Source organism: Pezoporus wallicus, unplaced genomic scaffold (assembly GCF_028554395.1).
Source record: "Pezoporus wallicus isolate ANWC-B61680 ecotype Strahan unplaced genomic scaffold, APGP_CSIRO_Pwel_v1 contig_11646, whole genome shotgun sequence".
Taxonomy (NCBI): Eukaryota; Metazoa; Chordata; class Aves; order Psittaciformes; family Psittacidae; genus Pezoporus; species Pezoporus wallicus.
In genome coordinates this window covers 96,149-113,172 of record NW_026642060.1, presented here as the reverse complement: position 1 = coordinate 113,172, position 17,024 = coordinate 96,149, and the positions used below count along the sequence as shown (strand labels likewise).

Genomic DNA, 17,024 nt, shown 5'->3' with positions numbered 1-17,024 from the left:
GGTGCTCCCACTCCCATCGTCATCCCTTTCTCAAAGGTCTCTAATACCATTTCTTCCCCAGCTCCTTTTAATGAATGGTAATAGAGAAGACTTGATTAGAAGCCTTTCATCATTTCAGAACTAGGGGCTTTAGCTTTCTGATCTACTTTCCTTGCCAATGAAATTCCATTTTTAGCATCAACTCAAGGTCTGAATGTTACCCAAATTCAGACCATCTGTTTTAACTGCCTACAGGCTGAGAAACTGATCCAAGCCAGGAAGAATAAATGGAACCAGTGTGTGCATATATTAAGTATTCTCAACCCTCAGTGTATTAAATAACCTACTCAGTTTATTCCCGAGTCTACATAAACATTCCTGTTTCTTTGGGCAGTGCCTGCTGTTGTTGTAAGGAATATTTATGCTACCAGCTGCTGTCGGAGACCTTCAGCTAGGTCACCTTTCTGGTACAAGTACAGGAACAAACCGGCTGCAACCCACCCCGAGGCCATCTAATCCCTTCGTTTGGCTTTGGCAAGGGTTTGTACGGGCTCCCCCCTGAGGAAGTCATTAGGGAATAACCTGCCTCTTGAATGCTCACTGTTAGAGAAGCCACAGAATTAGCATCTCCTCAGTGATCCTTCTTCATCCCAGGTGAAGTGACTACATGATCTCAGTGTTAATAAAGAGATGGTTGACTGGTTCGTTAATGAATCTCCAGCAAAATCCCCACCTTGAATCAGTGAGTTCCAATGAGATAACACCTTGCACTACAGAAATCCCTCTCAGGTTTAGGTGTCCTAGCTTCCCGTTTCACCGCACTTCCAGTTCTGATAGTAAAGAAAAAGGTCTAACAGCATCACACCTTTCTTCAGGATTTAGATGAGCTCTTAGGCAGAAGCTCTTCCCTGGGAGGGTGCTGAGGCGCTGGCACAGGGTGCCCAGAGAAGCTGTGGCTGCCCCATCCCTGGCAGTGTTCAAGGCCAGGTTGGACACAGGGGCTTGGAGCAAGCTGCTCTAGTGGAAGGGGTCCCTGACTGTGGCAGGGGTTGGGGCTCAATGAGCTTTAAGGTCCCTTCCAACAGAAACCAGGCTGGGGTTCTGTGATGTCAGACACAATTTTTAGTCCTGTTATTACACAAAACTCAGTATGAAATACGAGTTTATAAACCAGAACACTCAAAAAGGCAACGTTCCCTGCAAAATCCCTCCTAAGTAACTGCTGACCACAGCTTTACTAAACATCAAATGAATCTGTGTCCCGAAGATAAGCCCCTGCTGCGAGCACAGATATGCATCTACCACAACACGCACTCATCCCTCACAGCGTGGCTGAGGGATGTAATTTCAGCAGAATATCTAGGGAGGATGAGAGCATCCATGGAAGCGTTATCGAATAAAATATGCCAGGGAAAAAGAAAACAGTAGTGTAAATGCAAGCCAGATAGTGCAGAAGTTGAATACCCAGCTGGGGAGCAGCCCAGCTCAAAACAAGGCAGAAAATAAGTATATTTAATGTAAAAGAATCCTAGCATGAAATTGGCTCTGTACTTCCCCGGACACAGCTGATTTGCTGTTTAAGTCTGCCGTTTGACAGCCTGTTTATAGATGCTCTTGCTTCAAAGCTGCTATGGCTCTGTTTGCAGCACGCTCTTTGAGGAGGCACCACAAGGCTCCTCACGTGGCAGGTTTCATCAGTGCCTCCCGTTCCTTCCAGGATTAGTATATTTAACAAGCTGACATTAACACACCAGACTGGCTTTATGGACACGGATTACGGAGACTGGGTCTGCAGAGGACCCACAAAACCCCTCTGTATTTGCACAATACCATGCCAGCATTAACTAATTCAGCCTCACAACACTCGTCCAGAACAGCTCTGAAAATACCTTGATATCCCTCGTGGAAAAATCAGATGGAAAGTGGACCTGTCTATCCTGAGGCCATAGAACAAAGGCAGCTTTCAGCCTCCAGGAATGCTCCATCACTGGTTCTGTGTCACGCATCTGCATTCAATCCATCAGACAACATCTTTGACCCCGCAGCCCCAGGGCCCTCTTCCCACCTTCCCAGGGCACAGGTATTTAATACAGCACACATGAAGTCTGTATGCCTCTGCTGAAAAAGGCAACAGCAGCCTTGCATACCCAGGGGTACAAACAAGTGACAGGATAAAACCCAACAGGGCAGGAAACAAGCACAAGGGAGCAGCAGCTCGCTCTGCTCTGGGGGGTTTGATGGGGTAACTTCAGCAAGGCAGATACAACAGCTAAAGTGGCAGAGGAACCATGAATTAAACCCCAAACAAAAGATCTCAGTATCCCCATTCCCTGTACCAGAGCTGTTAATTCCCTGACATGCAAAGCTAAGAAAGGAATGAGTAATATTAGCTTTTGTTTTCATGGCATCATTAGAAGTGACAAGATCATTATTTCACTGGAGGTTCAAAGCAGCATTAGCATGATTACATTGGACTTGCACCTATTAGATGGAGGGGCATGAGCTCCTCTGAGCTGTCAATTGCGACACACACAGTCTTGCAATGCAACTGAAACATCCTAGCTCAATTTTAGATGCTATTTTTCCTCCTTTGTGCAAATGAAAACATTGCACAGCAATTTACTTACAGTGTAAAAAAAAAGGATCTCTTGCACCTGGAAAGCTACATGCTAATTCCATGCTCTATTTTATCTCTTTCATGCAAAAAAGCTTTCAAAATCATATCCTATTGTATGGTACATAATGTTATTATTCTGTCCTTATTGTCCTAAAAGCAGAAGCTTACAGGCTGGAGTGAAATCTTCTTTTGACTCTGCTATGTCAGGCAAAAGGTTAGAGAGATAAAGCAGCTCTCAAAGAGCTTTTAATGCCCGTATGAGGCAGAAAGAGTAAATCATTTGAAGCAGCATTGTTTCTGTTCCCATCCTCCATGAGATATTTCAGCTTTCACAGGCGGCAGAACCACACAGTTTTGCACCACTAGGCAGGAAATGTCCCCTGACTGCTTAAACACAGCCACCAGAGAAAGCACGGCACCCTTCTGACCGATCCAGGAGCCAGCTGTCCCCATGTCCATGTCCTCTGTGACCTGAACTAAGTCATCTGAGGGTATGACCACTTGCCCGCCAGCCAGCTCCAGAGACAGGAGGGTGCTGGACCTGATGCTCTGTCCAAAGCCAGGCCTTTTACTGGTAAGGAAGGAGCTGGGATACAGGTTTATCAGGTTTCAGTTGCACTCTTATCTCTTCTGCATCTGGAGGAACCAATGGAGACAACAGTTGGACATTAATGGTGATTTATGAACAGAAGCCCCTCCTCAGGTCCACACCTGATACTGGATGAGAAGTCAACACTTAAAAAGGCTGCTGAAAAAGGGAAACCTCTGAAAAACCTATTTCACTGTCTCCACAGAGTTGTTCCTGCTGTAGCACCTTCCCGTGTCCCTATTCCATAGGATCTACCAGCTTTTTTCCTACAATTCCCTATTTCTGGGGCTGTGAACATTGCACGGAGAGATGGGATCATCAGAGATGCTGCTGAGAGGCTATTTTTAGAGCAAGTCATCTGATGAGCTGTTCAGCACCTTATTTATTGCTGTCTCCAGCTGGGGAGCTAAGCAGTGTCCAGCCACCTCTGCTGCTAAAACAGAACTCCGAAGCAGTGACCTCTGTTTGATAGCGTTCTCCCTACTGACAGAGACAAAAACACCAGCACATTGTGCTGTCACAGCTAATAGCTGCTAATCAGGGTGAGTGACATACAACCCCTTCTGTACCCAAAGACGACAGAAGCCACATGACAAAGAAGACAGTGATGAAATTCTGTATTCAGAGTCTTTTCCAGTCTAAAGAGTGGCCACTTAAAAGTCATTTCCTATCTTGTATTTTTCTTGGTTTGCCTGTTTAAGGCTTTACTTGAGCTTTACAAGTACAAGTCTCAGCGTTCCCAGTGTTTCCTTGTTAGGAAATGAGGCTTTGAAGGGACATCAGGAGACGAAAAGGGGGATGAACTGAAGCTGTGTCATTGGAAACGTGGGATGCGTGTGTGGAGGCTCCAGAATCTATCAGGGTGCAGAGAGAGCACTGCAAGGACTGGCAGCAAGGGCAGCTCCTCCCAAAGGTGAATTCAGCAACTGAACACTGGCTCAATCTGTTGCCATCTAATTCCTGGCAAAATAAATAGGAAAGATGCTTATCTCCAGGCATGTTCCACAATTCATCCAGCCCATGCTGAGTACTGATCTCTGCACAAGCCTGGAGCTACATACAGGCTGTGTTTACCCCACATTTCTGTACCACTGCCTGGTAATATTAACATTATTAATGCAGTAGCACTTAGGGGGCACTGCTGGGTGTTGGGTATATACAGAACATATGGGACAGCTCCTGCTCTGAAGCAGCTACCACCTACTTAATGAAGGAGGCAAAGAAGAAAGAACTAATTGCATTCCATAAATGGGGAACCGAGGTAGAGAAAGCTGCAGTGATTTACTAGAGGTCACATTACCAGGCTACTGAATTCACAGCCTCCTGTTGTTTTATTACAGGCTCAAACATCCCGTTAGACCCTCTGAATGTTAATCATTACCCCGCTCTTCTATCTTCTTGCTGCTCTAATGAGATTATTGATGAATTACTTAAAATGCACTCTACACAGAAGGAATTTTTTAGGTGACAAGTTGCCTTTTACTAAATAAATCAATGGGAAAGTTGAGTTCTCTCATGCCAGTCAGGGAAAAAGAAGTTTGGGGTTTTACATGCCCAATCAGTAGTAACTGAAATCCAATAGATGAGTTCATTTGGTATTATATCTCTTGCAAATATGCCGTAAGGCCATTAGTACCTCATGGTGCCATTGGGATAAAACCAGTCACTCCAGCAATTAATATTGCAGTAGCTGCAAATGGCAATATAGGAGTAGACCAAATGCAACTTTATAGGTTCATTCCAAACCCCATCATAGCCAAAGTCAAAGGGAGGCCTCTCATGAAGTGCAACTGGATCTAGATCAAGCTCCAGCTGGGTTTTACTCTGAACAAAAAGCTTGGACATTTCCAAACATCAGCATCACTCCCATTGCAGGGCAGCCCAGTAAAGGCAGAGAATGTGGCTGCAAGAGCACGAGGTGCCATGTAAACCCAGAGAGACAAATCCAACAGGTAACGCTGCAGCCGATCCAGAAGTCAGCATTACGAGTGTCAGGTCTTGCTCCTGTGCAGCCTGCTCCAGTCAGTGCAGGATTTCTCATTGCACTGTCTCTAATAGTTTTGCAAATGAAGTTCTACATCTCCCCTGCAAAATCCCCCAAGACAATTTGATCTTCATGATGGCGTTTTAAGGCGCCTTCTCTGAAGTCCCAAGCAATGAGCTAACAGCCTGCATGTAAGAATAAAACTCTACAAGGCAGACTGTGAGCCAGACACTTCCTATTATCCTTTCCCCACTGCACAGAGGGGCTTTCTCCCAGCACTCCGGGGTTTCACTGGGATCATCCTTGAGGCATATGATTAATTTTCAGCCTTATTGTGCTAAGGGACGGCAGGAGAAAAGTAAGAAAGATTTCTTTTTAGAGCGCCGTTAAATGAGGCAGGAGATCTGGTCACTTAGCACGAGCTCGGAAACTCTGTCTGCATGAAGCAGCAGCTACCAAGTTAATAGACATGAATAGCATTCTGTTGATTTGAGGTATTCTGAGGGGGTTTAATGCGGGTAAAGGCAGGAGAAGAGTTCTGCTTGAGATGATTAAGCCTTAGATAGGGAAGCATTTGTACCAAAACCAAACCAAACACATGCACAAAACCAAAACTGAAAATGCCATAGAAAACCTGTCACTTGGTGTGAAACTGAGCCTTTCCCAGAACATAAGAGTGTTAAAGCCAGATGATGATCATCCTTCACCCGTGTGTTTGGCCATACTGTCCAGCCCAAGCCTAGGAGAACACACGAGACTTCCAGGAGCTAGCAGTTAACGTGCCATGAGTTCTGCTCTTACTTAGCCCCTCATACCAAGGAGTTCTTGGATTGGGGGCGGAAGTTCAGCTGATAAAGGAGGTGGTTTGAAATATTTGGTTTTCTCCTTGGATGTAAATTATTTTTAGGCTCAACTCAATTCCCATAAAAGCTTTTTGTTAGTCATACACCAACATCAAAGGTAAAAATAAAGCTTTGACTGTAAATCATTTTGCTTTCCGATATTTGCTGCATCAACACTAGAACATCTCAAAGCACACAAATCCCAAACACCATCTGAGAGCAACTAGAGGACTCTCCACATTCCTTCCAAACAAGGAATGCCTTCCTTAGGGCAGGTTTTGGTTTAGCATCCTTTCCCTGTGTGCTGCAGAACTTCAGCAGGTCACAGTGCCCAGGTCCCCTCCTCTGCTCCAGGGTATAGACAGGTCACATAAGCCTGCTTGCAGTGGGACGTCACAGAATACATCGTGTTCTCCAGCCACAGAGGTAGCTCAGGAATTCCTGCCCCCCATGGTTTCTACACAGTCATTCCAGTACCACAGATCTGTATACAAACCTGCTGTTACTTGGCTGCTCGCTTTTCCCTCTCCTCCAGATGAAAATGACTTCAATGAATATTGATATTAATACACACTTGTACACAAGCATGTAATAAACAGCTCACGGAACAGGGCCTGCAAATTCAGTCAGTGGCTGTGCTAATCATGTTCCTATCAGACTCCAGGGGCATTAGGTACAAACAAGCTTTCTGTTCCATGATCAGAACACGCTGCAATCCACATCCAGCTTTCTGCAGGGGTTTTTACTTGCCTATCGACCATTTGTAGGAGAAAGCACTCACTTCCAGAGGGCAAACTGCAGGGGAGAAGAGCTCCCCATGGAGGTTATCACTGCATCTGCTCAACACAGGGCGTGATGTTTGCATTGCCAACATCTGGTGCCCTCTGGATATCAGAAGCTATGCTGGGACACATTGGAATCGTGAGTGATGGCAGTGGGTTAGAATTAAGAGGCCCAACCACCTGGGATGCAACATGGGGATTGTGTCAGGCCAAGCAGTAAACCAGAACTCAAAATCCTCGTTTCCTTGGCTATAACACAGCATTCAGTGAGCCAGAGTAGTCAACCTGGTGCCTGAGTCTCACAGCAGTTTTAGTACCGTATGTTCCATGAGGGAGTAACAGCCATGCTCCTTTTTACAGCGCAGGTGAGTAGCTATAAGGCAAAGCACTGTGGTTTTCTCTACAGAAGGGTGGCATTGAAGCTTCACCTTAAGTTTAAAACTGCTGCAGAAAGCTTTTGCAATACACAAAGCAAAACCACAAACAGCACATCACAGAGTAGTGATTTCTGCGGTGCAGAACCCACAGAACCTAAGCCAGCATCTTCCTCCATCTGTGCAAAACGGAATATTCCATCTTGGGTTCTGCTAGTATTATTTAACCTGCAAATTACAGCTGTTAATGGAGATTGCTGGGTCAAAGGCAGCATAGAGGTTTGTCTGAAGGTATTTCTTCTGGTCTCATATTTGTGAGAATTGACTTTTTAGCAAAGCCAGATTTTGAATGAATCCCAAACTTCTGACTGCAGAGGGAACTGCTGGGGTTTCAAAGTGTAAAGCAGTCCCATTTGCACCTGGGTACAAGGGAATGACCCCATTCACAAGCAGACATACAGTTTTCAGTTTGTTAGCACTCATCTACAGAGAGGTAGGTACTACATGAGCGAGAACACGAGTTCCGTGTACCCAGCAGCTGCCTGAGCTGGCATGGCTCTTCTGCAGCCCAAGTGCCTTGCTTTGGTTTAGGTTAATTCATGGCCAAAGCAGGGTGCGAGCTGTCATCTCCAAGATGACAGCACCACGTGAATTGTTGCCTGCGTGGTGGATTTCCAGTGTCTAACCTGGATGCTCCTGTTGCTGCACACTCAGGGAACGATGAAAGGCTTTTTGTGCCATTGCACTTGTCTGAAGGAGGGGCTTCCCTCTTTTCTTTTCCCCTCTCTAGTTATGGTGACATGGTGCCCAAGACAATTGCTGGGAAGATATTTGGCTCCATTTGCTCGCTGAGCGGGGTGCTGGTCATTGCTCTGCCGGTTCCAGTCATTGTTTCCAACTTCAGCCGAATTTACCACCAGAACCAGAGAGCCGACAAGCGGAGAGCACAGAAGGTAAGAGACCCCCCCCAACCACCAAAGCTCAGGACAGCTCAGCCCCTGCTGTCACCAAGGGGCCTGTGACACACCAGGGACAATAGAGAGCACTGCAGAGGGCAGCCTGCATGCGCCATCCACCTGCTCAACTTCACGTGTTATAACTGCCTATGGTCCACTGCAAGGGTGCTGAGGCGCTGGCACAGGGTGCCCAGAGAAGCTGTGGCTGCCCCATCCCTGGCAGTGCTCAAGGCCAGGTTGGACACAGGGGCTTGGAGCAAGCTGCTCCAGTGGAAGGGGTCCCTACCCATGGCAGGGGTTGGAGCTGAATGAGCTTTAAGGTCCCTTCCAACCCAAACCATTCTATGACCCTATGGCACCCATGCAGATCCAAGCTAGCTCACTGGTGTGTTTTGAACATGAGAATCAATGGGGTTTTTATTGCTCACCTTTGCTACAAACCAGTCTGAAATAAATACACACATATACCCATGTACCCTTCAATCATCACAGGAGCTGTTTATCTTTCTGGCTGCTTGGTTCCTGTTGTCTCTCTGGAGTTTTGAAAACATCCATCCACAAGCATACACTTATCAGCATACATACCCCCCTCAAAGCTGCAGACTGTAACACAAACCAAACACTGGGAATACACAAAAGCCCCTGGTAACGTGAGGGGAGTACTAAACAGCCAGAAACCTGGGCAGTTTTTACCACTATAAGCTCACTGATTCACTAAGTATAGCAGATTCATTGTACCTCTACTTCAGTCAGCTGAATTACACCACAACCAGAACCAGGTTTTTACAACAACTGCAAACTAAAGGTCTGGGGTTTTTATTCTCCCCCTGGAATGCTGCCTGCCAGGAATTCCAGACTCAGGGGAGCTGATGGAGGATAGTAGTAGAAAGATGTGCTATTTCTGCTTCAGGCAAGCATCTGGGCCGTGCCTACTCCCTGCATCTCAGGGAGCTGACAGCAGAGAGCTGAGATACAAGACCTGCAAAACCACAACATTTGGCAGTCAAAACACATAAGGAGAGTGGCAGAGAGACAGAATGATGCAGGAACGAGCTGAAGCCTCCGTAAGTCACTGCTGGGTTTTACACATACCTGCGTTAGGTTTGGCCCCTTACGTGTGACACATCAAACTGCAGAAATCTGGGGAGGTGTTTTTGAGGGAGAGTTGTTTATCTGGTTAGTCATACACCATAATATAGATGGTGAAGTCTAAAGTTATCATAATGGAAATCCACTCTGTACCACCCACTGTTCAGTCAGCAGCCGGACAGTGGGAAACCAGTACGGATCATTACATTCATTTAATGAATTTAAATGATCTGCAGAGCAAGTTGCCTAATGTGAGGCTGCACGCAGGCATAAGGTAGCTGGATTTAACTTGCAACAGGAGCATGCTGGGTGTCAATGCACAGGAAGGACGGGAGTACTCCCACAGAGGTTTGTTAAGGGGGTAGTGCACCAGCCCATTTAAATGACTGAAGACTTCGAGAGAAAGCACTTGTGCTGAAACAGCACATAGTCATAGAGACAGAACCTGCCTTGCAGTGTAGCCTGGGCAGCAGCTAAACACAGGCAAGATTAACAAACAGGTTTGTGCATAGCCATGGATCGCAACACAGAGAAGCTCCAGCACCAGCTCCGGGTCTGTGCTTTCGGATGAGGCTGCCCTCCTCTCCAGGCAGCACAGCAAAGTTTCTTGTTCTGATTCACCTTCTCCTTTATCTGTTGGACAAGGAAATGTACCAGCACCTTTGATGCCGATATGACTGATTGCAGCTTTTAGAAGGGTTGCTGTATTGACATACAGAGTGTATAATTTCCCCCCATTTGAATTTCTAATTCCCTTGATACTGGATTAATTTCTGGGCTAAGAAAGTTTTCTCAAGTCAGAAGTGTGAGTAATTTTCACATGATCATCACTGCCTGAATACTGAAGAGAAAGACAGAGACAGCAGCACGTTAATGATGGTCTCTCTGGAGACAGTCAGGATGCACACAGAGATGTGCGCTCTGATAACATGCTCCTTCCAGCGTCATCCTCCAGGGAATTCAATCCCTTCTTCAAAAATAGGAAGGTTTTAGTGATAGTTAAGACTTTGCTCCCCATCTAAATAAAGATGCAAAGGCATCTGCATGGCTTTTTCAGGAAGGTTGGAAAAAGCTCTTTGCAGACTCTCAGTCCCTGAATATAAAGAGCCCACCAGCAGAAGCTCCTTATAAGCAGAGTTTAGAAGGAGCAGCTTTGAAGAAACAGCACAGGTGTCTTTACTTAGATTCTAGTGTGCTAAATGAATTATGTTTCTCTCTTAAATCATTTGTAAGGCATGTTTTAGTATAAACACTTCACAAGACAGTCTATTTAGTTCAAGAATAATAATTTCCATGAGGTACAAGTAGGTTTCAAGGTCAGGTTATAGACCACGCTTATTTATTTGTTATGAACTCAGATTAAAGTCTTCCAGTGAGAAGTCATACATGGTAAAGCACTGTACAAGAGTCACACTGGCTGGATGTGACATGAAGATGGAGGTGTAGCTGGGCTCTCCAGTGCATGGGGGATCTGAGGGGGTGCAGAAAAGCAGGAGAAGGCAGCACAGCCCCGATGTCCCTCCGGGTTATGATGTTCTCTTAACTGTTGGGGTCTAGCAGGAAGAGGTTTTTAAACAGCGAGAATAAAATACCAGGAGGTAGCTATTACACAGCAGCATCAATTCTTCAACTAACTGAGGAGCAATGTTCCTTAAAAAGGAAAAACCAAACCGAGCTACCAGTGATCTTATCACTTGGGAGAGAAATTGCTCTGTGCCAAACCTGCACTGCAAGAGAATTAATTACAAGGAGATCTGGCAATTTTCTTTTATTGTGCTGTGTCATCAAATTCTGTCCCCTGGCATGCAGCAAGGACCAGGTCAAGCCGGATGGAAGAGGAATTGATCATTCTGACAAGGTTCACTTTAGTGAAATTGATGGGTTTTTTTTCCCCAAAGACTTTTCTTTCCTTTTTTGACTGATGTGCTAAGAATAGACCCTCCTGACTTTGAAATGATGCTGTTCTTCAGTGAATGTCACAGCCTTTGCTTTGAAGACAACTTGACACTTAAAAGGCTTGACAATAGGATGACTTTGTAATTCAGATAATGCTGGAGTCTCTCACTGCGTTGAGTTTGCAGCTAGATGCAATGTGAAGAAGAAGGAGACATGTATCTGGTGCTGGTTTGAGGACTACACCTCCCACTTTGCAAGCCTGGAAAGAGAAAGCAGAGGCAGCTACAAACAGCTACTGAAAGGCTTCTCCTTTAGCAGTGGTAGGAAAAGTAGCACAGGTCATTGTTCAGAAGCTGGAGATGAGGGAATCCAACCCCAGACCACATTACTCCCACCAGAGCAGGGCAGTACAGAAATGCACAATGGAAAGACTGTAGTGAAAAGAAGAGATGTGGCCTTTGAGCTTAGTGCAGCAAAGATCCCAGAAGCACAGACTGCTCAGGATGCTGCAGACCTCTGGACTCTGAGACTGCTTAAAAAGCCCGCAAGAAGAATCCTTCCTGAGTCAACTCTAGCTGCTGACAAGCAAATTCAAGTATTTAAATGGAGAAATCAAAGCCCTGCCTTTGCACAAACAGTAACAAAAAAATAAAGGGAAAAAAAGGAGAAAAGCCACCAGCCCCTTTAGTGAAAATACTGCTGGAAGGGTGTTTTTCAATGCACTACAGGAGCTTTTGTTGGTCCTTAGTCTCCCAGGTCCAACGACACTTGTTGCCCAGCTTAAAATAACCAACTGAAGCCCCTCAGCTGGAAAAAAGCATGCTAAGTACCCCAAAGCTAGTTTGTTCTGTTGGGATTTTTTTGTCCCTGGAATGATGCTTCAGCGAAGACAAGCAGAGATCCCTCTGATATCTCCCCCCACTGCTCCAATACAGTCCAACTAATTACAGCAGTATGACCCCCGAGATCCACCATCCCCTTCCATGGGGAAACAAGAGCTGGCAATAAGCCACACAGGAGCTCTCAGAAACGGGGGTTTGCTTCGATGGGCCCATGTCTGACAGCGAGCAATGTGCACTGGCAGCTTTGCAGTAAGAAAAGATGCTGTAACAAGGTCAATGCAGCATTACAGGCTAAGCCTCTGTGGTTGACAGTCCCAGCTCCCTGCACACATGAACATACATGCAGTTGAAGACCCAAAGCCCTCAAAAGCATATTTAAAGCAGTTTAGAACAGCCTCAGAGAGCACAGGTCAGCCTGAACCCAGGCAGAAGGCCACTAGACCAGCCCCCTGAGGGGTTCAATTTAGCCAAGTTGTTCAGATCATCTCAGTTTGGGGGAGAGCAAATGCTCAGAAAAGTACAAATGAGCTGTGCCTCCTCCCAGCTGCACCACAGAGGGGAGATGTCAGTGCTCAGAGGCTGTGAGAAAACCCTGCTTAAAGTGCATTTACAGTTTAATAGTCAGATCTGCTAAATGGGCTGAGATACTGAAGTGGTTGATAATCTCAGAGGGATTAGCGTGGTTTTAGTGGTGCATTTCACAGGGGCTAAACTGAAACTGTCATCTACAAATGTAAAACTTCAGTAATCACAGTGCTGGGTTTTGGTCTGCAGTAAATATGATTTTGAGGACTACAGCTTCTTAGTCTGTTCAATTCACTTCATTTGTTATCTGGTGGCCTTTGACTTGCTATAAGAACAGGCAATGTACTGCAAAAGCCTTGAAATAGACTTCTCATTTCATCCTCCAGGCTATAAGTTTCCAAGAAACACCCAGATTTAGGCAAGAAAAGGACTACCCAGGACAAAATCATTTTGTAGAGCTACTCTCATGTAAAAGCATAATATAGAGCCGAAAACTATAACACAGGCTATCAAAGAGTAGATAGTATAAATTAGGTGAAGCAGAGGAGTGGACACATTGTCTGGTGGATGAATTAAAGCATTCAATCACAGAACCAATATCAGCGGAAGAAAGGAATGAAGGGAGAAGACCTATCTCTTCAGATGGAAGTCAGTGAGAAGTAGATGGAGGAAGGTTATTCCAGACAGTGAGAGCTACTCCTGAGATGGTTGCACACAGGCAGCTATGACTCTGCAGGCTGATGAAGAGGTAACTATGGAGATGCTTAAAAGGGGCTTAAGCCAAAAGGAAGGAAGAGTAAGGACACAAACGTCTTTCTGATTGTTCCATAAGAGGCACATTAGAAACAGCCTGTTCCAGACCCAGCCGTCGCTCCCAGAGGCACGGAAAACAGGGCTGCAGTCAGCAGAGGGGATGGAGAGGGAAGACGATGATGAAGAGCATGCTTAATACTAGATTTATGTCACCGCCGTACCCATGAGAGAGGCGGCCCACGCGCCCGTCAATACTGGGGCCATTAGAATAATTGATGTGCTGCAGAGCAGGGGAGTCAGGCGGAAACGTTCGGGCGCACAGCTGACACCCCGAGTTTCGGAGGTGGGGTAGAGAACCTCTGAGCATGGAACAGAACGGCCAGGGAAAGCGACTGGAGCAAAGCTGTGAGCTGTGTGAGGAGAGCTCAGCAACAGAACATGACTCAGATCCCAGCAGGGGATGGGGTTGGGAACTTAAGGAGAGAGAGAAAGAGAGAGAAACAATAAGGTTAAAAGTGGAGTTGGCTGACATTTAAGAAACTGGGTTTTTTCAACCACAATGAATCTGCATGGAATGTGGCTTTGTTGTTGTTGATATTTAACAGTTTTCAACAGGGGAAAAAGGTTTTTTTTTTATGTATTCTTTTTTGCTGGGGTAGATACCTCTTTCTCTTCCTCCTGCTTCCTGTTTGTCACATCCCCTCATACAGTTCACAAGGCAAACAAATCAGCCAGGAATCCTTTCTCTTTAATTTCATATTGTCCAGAAAAGCAAAATGACATTTTCTATCAGTTCAGCTTGTTCAAATTCCCTGGGTCCCAAATTGCATAAGACAAGTAGATATCTCCTCTGAAGGGAAGGATTGAAACCAGTGAGCTAGAGCTTATAGGTTCAGCCTCCAAAGCAAGCCCATATATCGAAATATTAAGCCTGTTGTCAACAGTAGCCCAATACCCAGCTGAAATTACTTCCATACACATCCAAAAGCCACTTGACATTTGCTTCATGCCTTGAGGCCCTTTCATGTCATGTCTTGGTCATTACCAGGTAACACCCTGCAGTGTGTTACAAACCTGACTAATCCATCCTCAGGGTCTCTCCTGTCACCTCAGCAAGAGGGTGTCCCTTTTCCTACCTGTTGGAAGTCCAGGTTGTATGTGGCAGCTTCTGTCCAGATGGCTCCATTAAGTAGCACAGTTGGTAGGATTTGTAATGGCTAATGCTGCCCACTCCATCCCAGATGTCTGATAAACGCAAGCTCAAACCGCCTTATCCAGGAGACCTGCTTGCCAAACATTCAGCCAGAAATGGTTGGGAAGCCCTATCCTACTTTTGAACTGGGTTCTAGTGACCAGAGTCTTTGCTGTTAACTTCATTAACTAGTTAATTTTACCACTCTGCATAAGTAATGCAGAATCAAGTGGGCTGGGTGCAGTTTGGATCCCATGCAGCTCCCAGGCTACAGAATGAATACAGCTCAAACACCCCTTCACCAGCTGCAATAGATGGTTATGTCTAGATTAATGGATATGGATATAGCCACTGGAAAAAAACATAACTAGAAGTGGGTGTAAATGGTAGTAAAGCTTATTGTGCTTACTAATTTGTACCATGGCAGTGATAAACAGATGAGAAACAACATTTGTCACTGACACACGTGGCGCTGGCATGGCAGTGAGGGCTCTAAGCCCTCTGCTCACGTATAAACAGGGAGATGGGAACACTGCAGTCTCCCAGCACATCTCCCAGGGACCCTGCAGGGCTGCCCTGCTCACACACCGCCAGATGTCTTACACAGCCCAACTTGAGGCTCTCAAAATCTCATTACTCCACCCATCCCACTCCACCCAGCAGCAGTGGTCTGCAAGGCCTGACTCAGAACGAGCCTTTGCCATTTGAAGGTCATGAAAACCCCATCAAACAGTAACTGCTGGTTAACTCTAGCACTGACTGCGTCAGGCTCTCAACCAGCACAAGACACGTTCTGTCCACGCACAAGCAGGAGCCTGCTGTCCGCTTTGGTCTCCCCACTGCAGCCAGTCTCACTGCTTTGACAAACCGATGCTGCTGCAGCAGCGCCCTTCCAAACTTCCCTCTCCGTGACTCAGGCTTTTTCATGCATAAAACTGGGATAAATCCACTTTTTTTTCCTGGCTCAGTGGATTCTTGCAGAATTTTGTACGCACACAAGGTCATAAAGTGAAGCCATCTTATGGCACCACCATCCATAGCCAGGATTTTAAATCTCTGCTATTGCACAAGCAATTCTTGCTGACTCACCAAACAAGGCAGCAGAAGTGTCAGTGTGTGCTCCCCTGGCCTGTCATGGGTAGCAAGTAGAGCAAGAGTAAATGCTGGCAGAGAAGGGCTCATGAGCAGGCAAGGGAATCAAGGGCACACATAAAACTTACAGATAAATCTCAAAAACATATCTGGGGAAATCACAGCGAGTGCCGTGCAGGAAGAAAAAGCACTTCAACCCACCAGACAAACTGCTCCACAGCTCTCCTCTTTGTCACAGTGCAGCAGAACTCCTCTGTTTACTATGCAGACGTTGCCTGAGGTAATTCCAGCCACCTGCTCTCCATGTGAGCGCAGCCATTTAGACCCAACTCAGCATTAACACGGAACAAATACAATAATAAAGAGCTATTCCACACATTGTCCATGAGTCCTGGTATGGAAGCACCAGCCTGTTTCTGTTCACATCTGAAGCATCAGCTCTGTTAGCAACTGAGTTAGGACAATTAGGAGGTGTTCTAGTGGGAACACTTAGGGATGCTGGAATGCACAACCAAGGGCCAGAGTGGCACAGCCATCACCGCTCTGCAGCTGAGAACCGCTCCAGCGCCAGGATAGCACCGCAGGCTTCTCCCACCACATCTGCACACAAACACAGAGCCAACGTGTTGTGGCTGTCAGTGTAAGGACAGGAGCAGAGTCACCCGGTCCTCTAAGAGTCTTCAGTTACCACAGGATGATAGGATGATTTGTGTTGGAAGGAACCTTAAAGCTCACCCCTTAAGGTGTTGAAAGGCTGCCCTAAGGTTTCCCCAGAGCCTTCTCTTTTCCAGGCTGAACAAGCCCAGCTCTCTCAGCTTCAGGTACTGGAAGGCTGAAAACAAAGAGGACCATGGGATGGGTTTGGGATGGACTTTTTTTTCCCCAGAAGCCTAAATGAAAGAGATTTGTCCCCGGAGACCCCAGGGACAACAACTAAGAGCAGCTCCAGTAAGAAAGCTAACTGCACTGCACAGCAACCCTGTTGTCATCTGATGAGTTCTGAGCAGTTTTCCTCTGCCAGCCAGCAACACTGCTCTCAATTCGAGCTGAAAGCTCATAGCACAGAGAAGTGGGATGGAGCACGGCTCCAGGCCCCACCTGCCTAGAGTAACAGCATTGCCCACACTCATGCTTAACCCCATTGAGTCCCCTTGCTGCCAGTGGGTACCTGCTTGTCAGAGAGGACACATACATGCCCATGAGCTGGCAATGAGGCAGGAAAACACCCCCACCATTACCTCTTCCCTTTGGGCTTCATTCCATGGGGGAGAATGAAGAGTTTTACAAGTTTGCCTATTGTTCTCCTTGAGTTTCATGCAAAGGTTTTGTGGTCACTGTCCCCCAGCCCCCATTTTCACCTGATAAGGAGTGAGCAGTGCTGTGGGAAGCGATTGCCTTCATTTCTATAGCTACCCACAGGCCTCCACACCATTCATTAGCGTTCATATATCAGGTCTGGTAAGTTGGCATGTGACACTAGATCAAATCCTGTTAATTCCTCCATCCCCTGCA

The 17,024-nt window shown here is 46.2% G+C and overlaps 1 protein-coding gene across 5 annotated transcripts in view; it reads left to right on the top strand.

The window, feature by feature from the left end:
* KCND3 (potassium voltage-gated channel subfamily D member 3) overlaps positions 1 to 17,024 on the top strand; it is a 121,404-nt gene that overhangs the window by 83,569 nt on the left and 20,811 nt on the right. For all 5 annotated transcript variants that reach the window (XM_057426861.1, XM_057426862.1, XM_057426860.1 and 2 more), the window contains one exon: positions 7,958 to 8,120. In XM_057426861.1, coding sequence (XP_057282844.1) covers positions 7,958 to 8,120 — 163 coding nt within the window. The remainder of the gene's footprint in view (positions 1 to 7,957; positions 8,121 to 17,024) is intronic.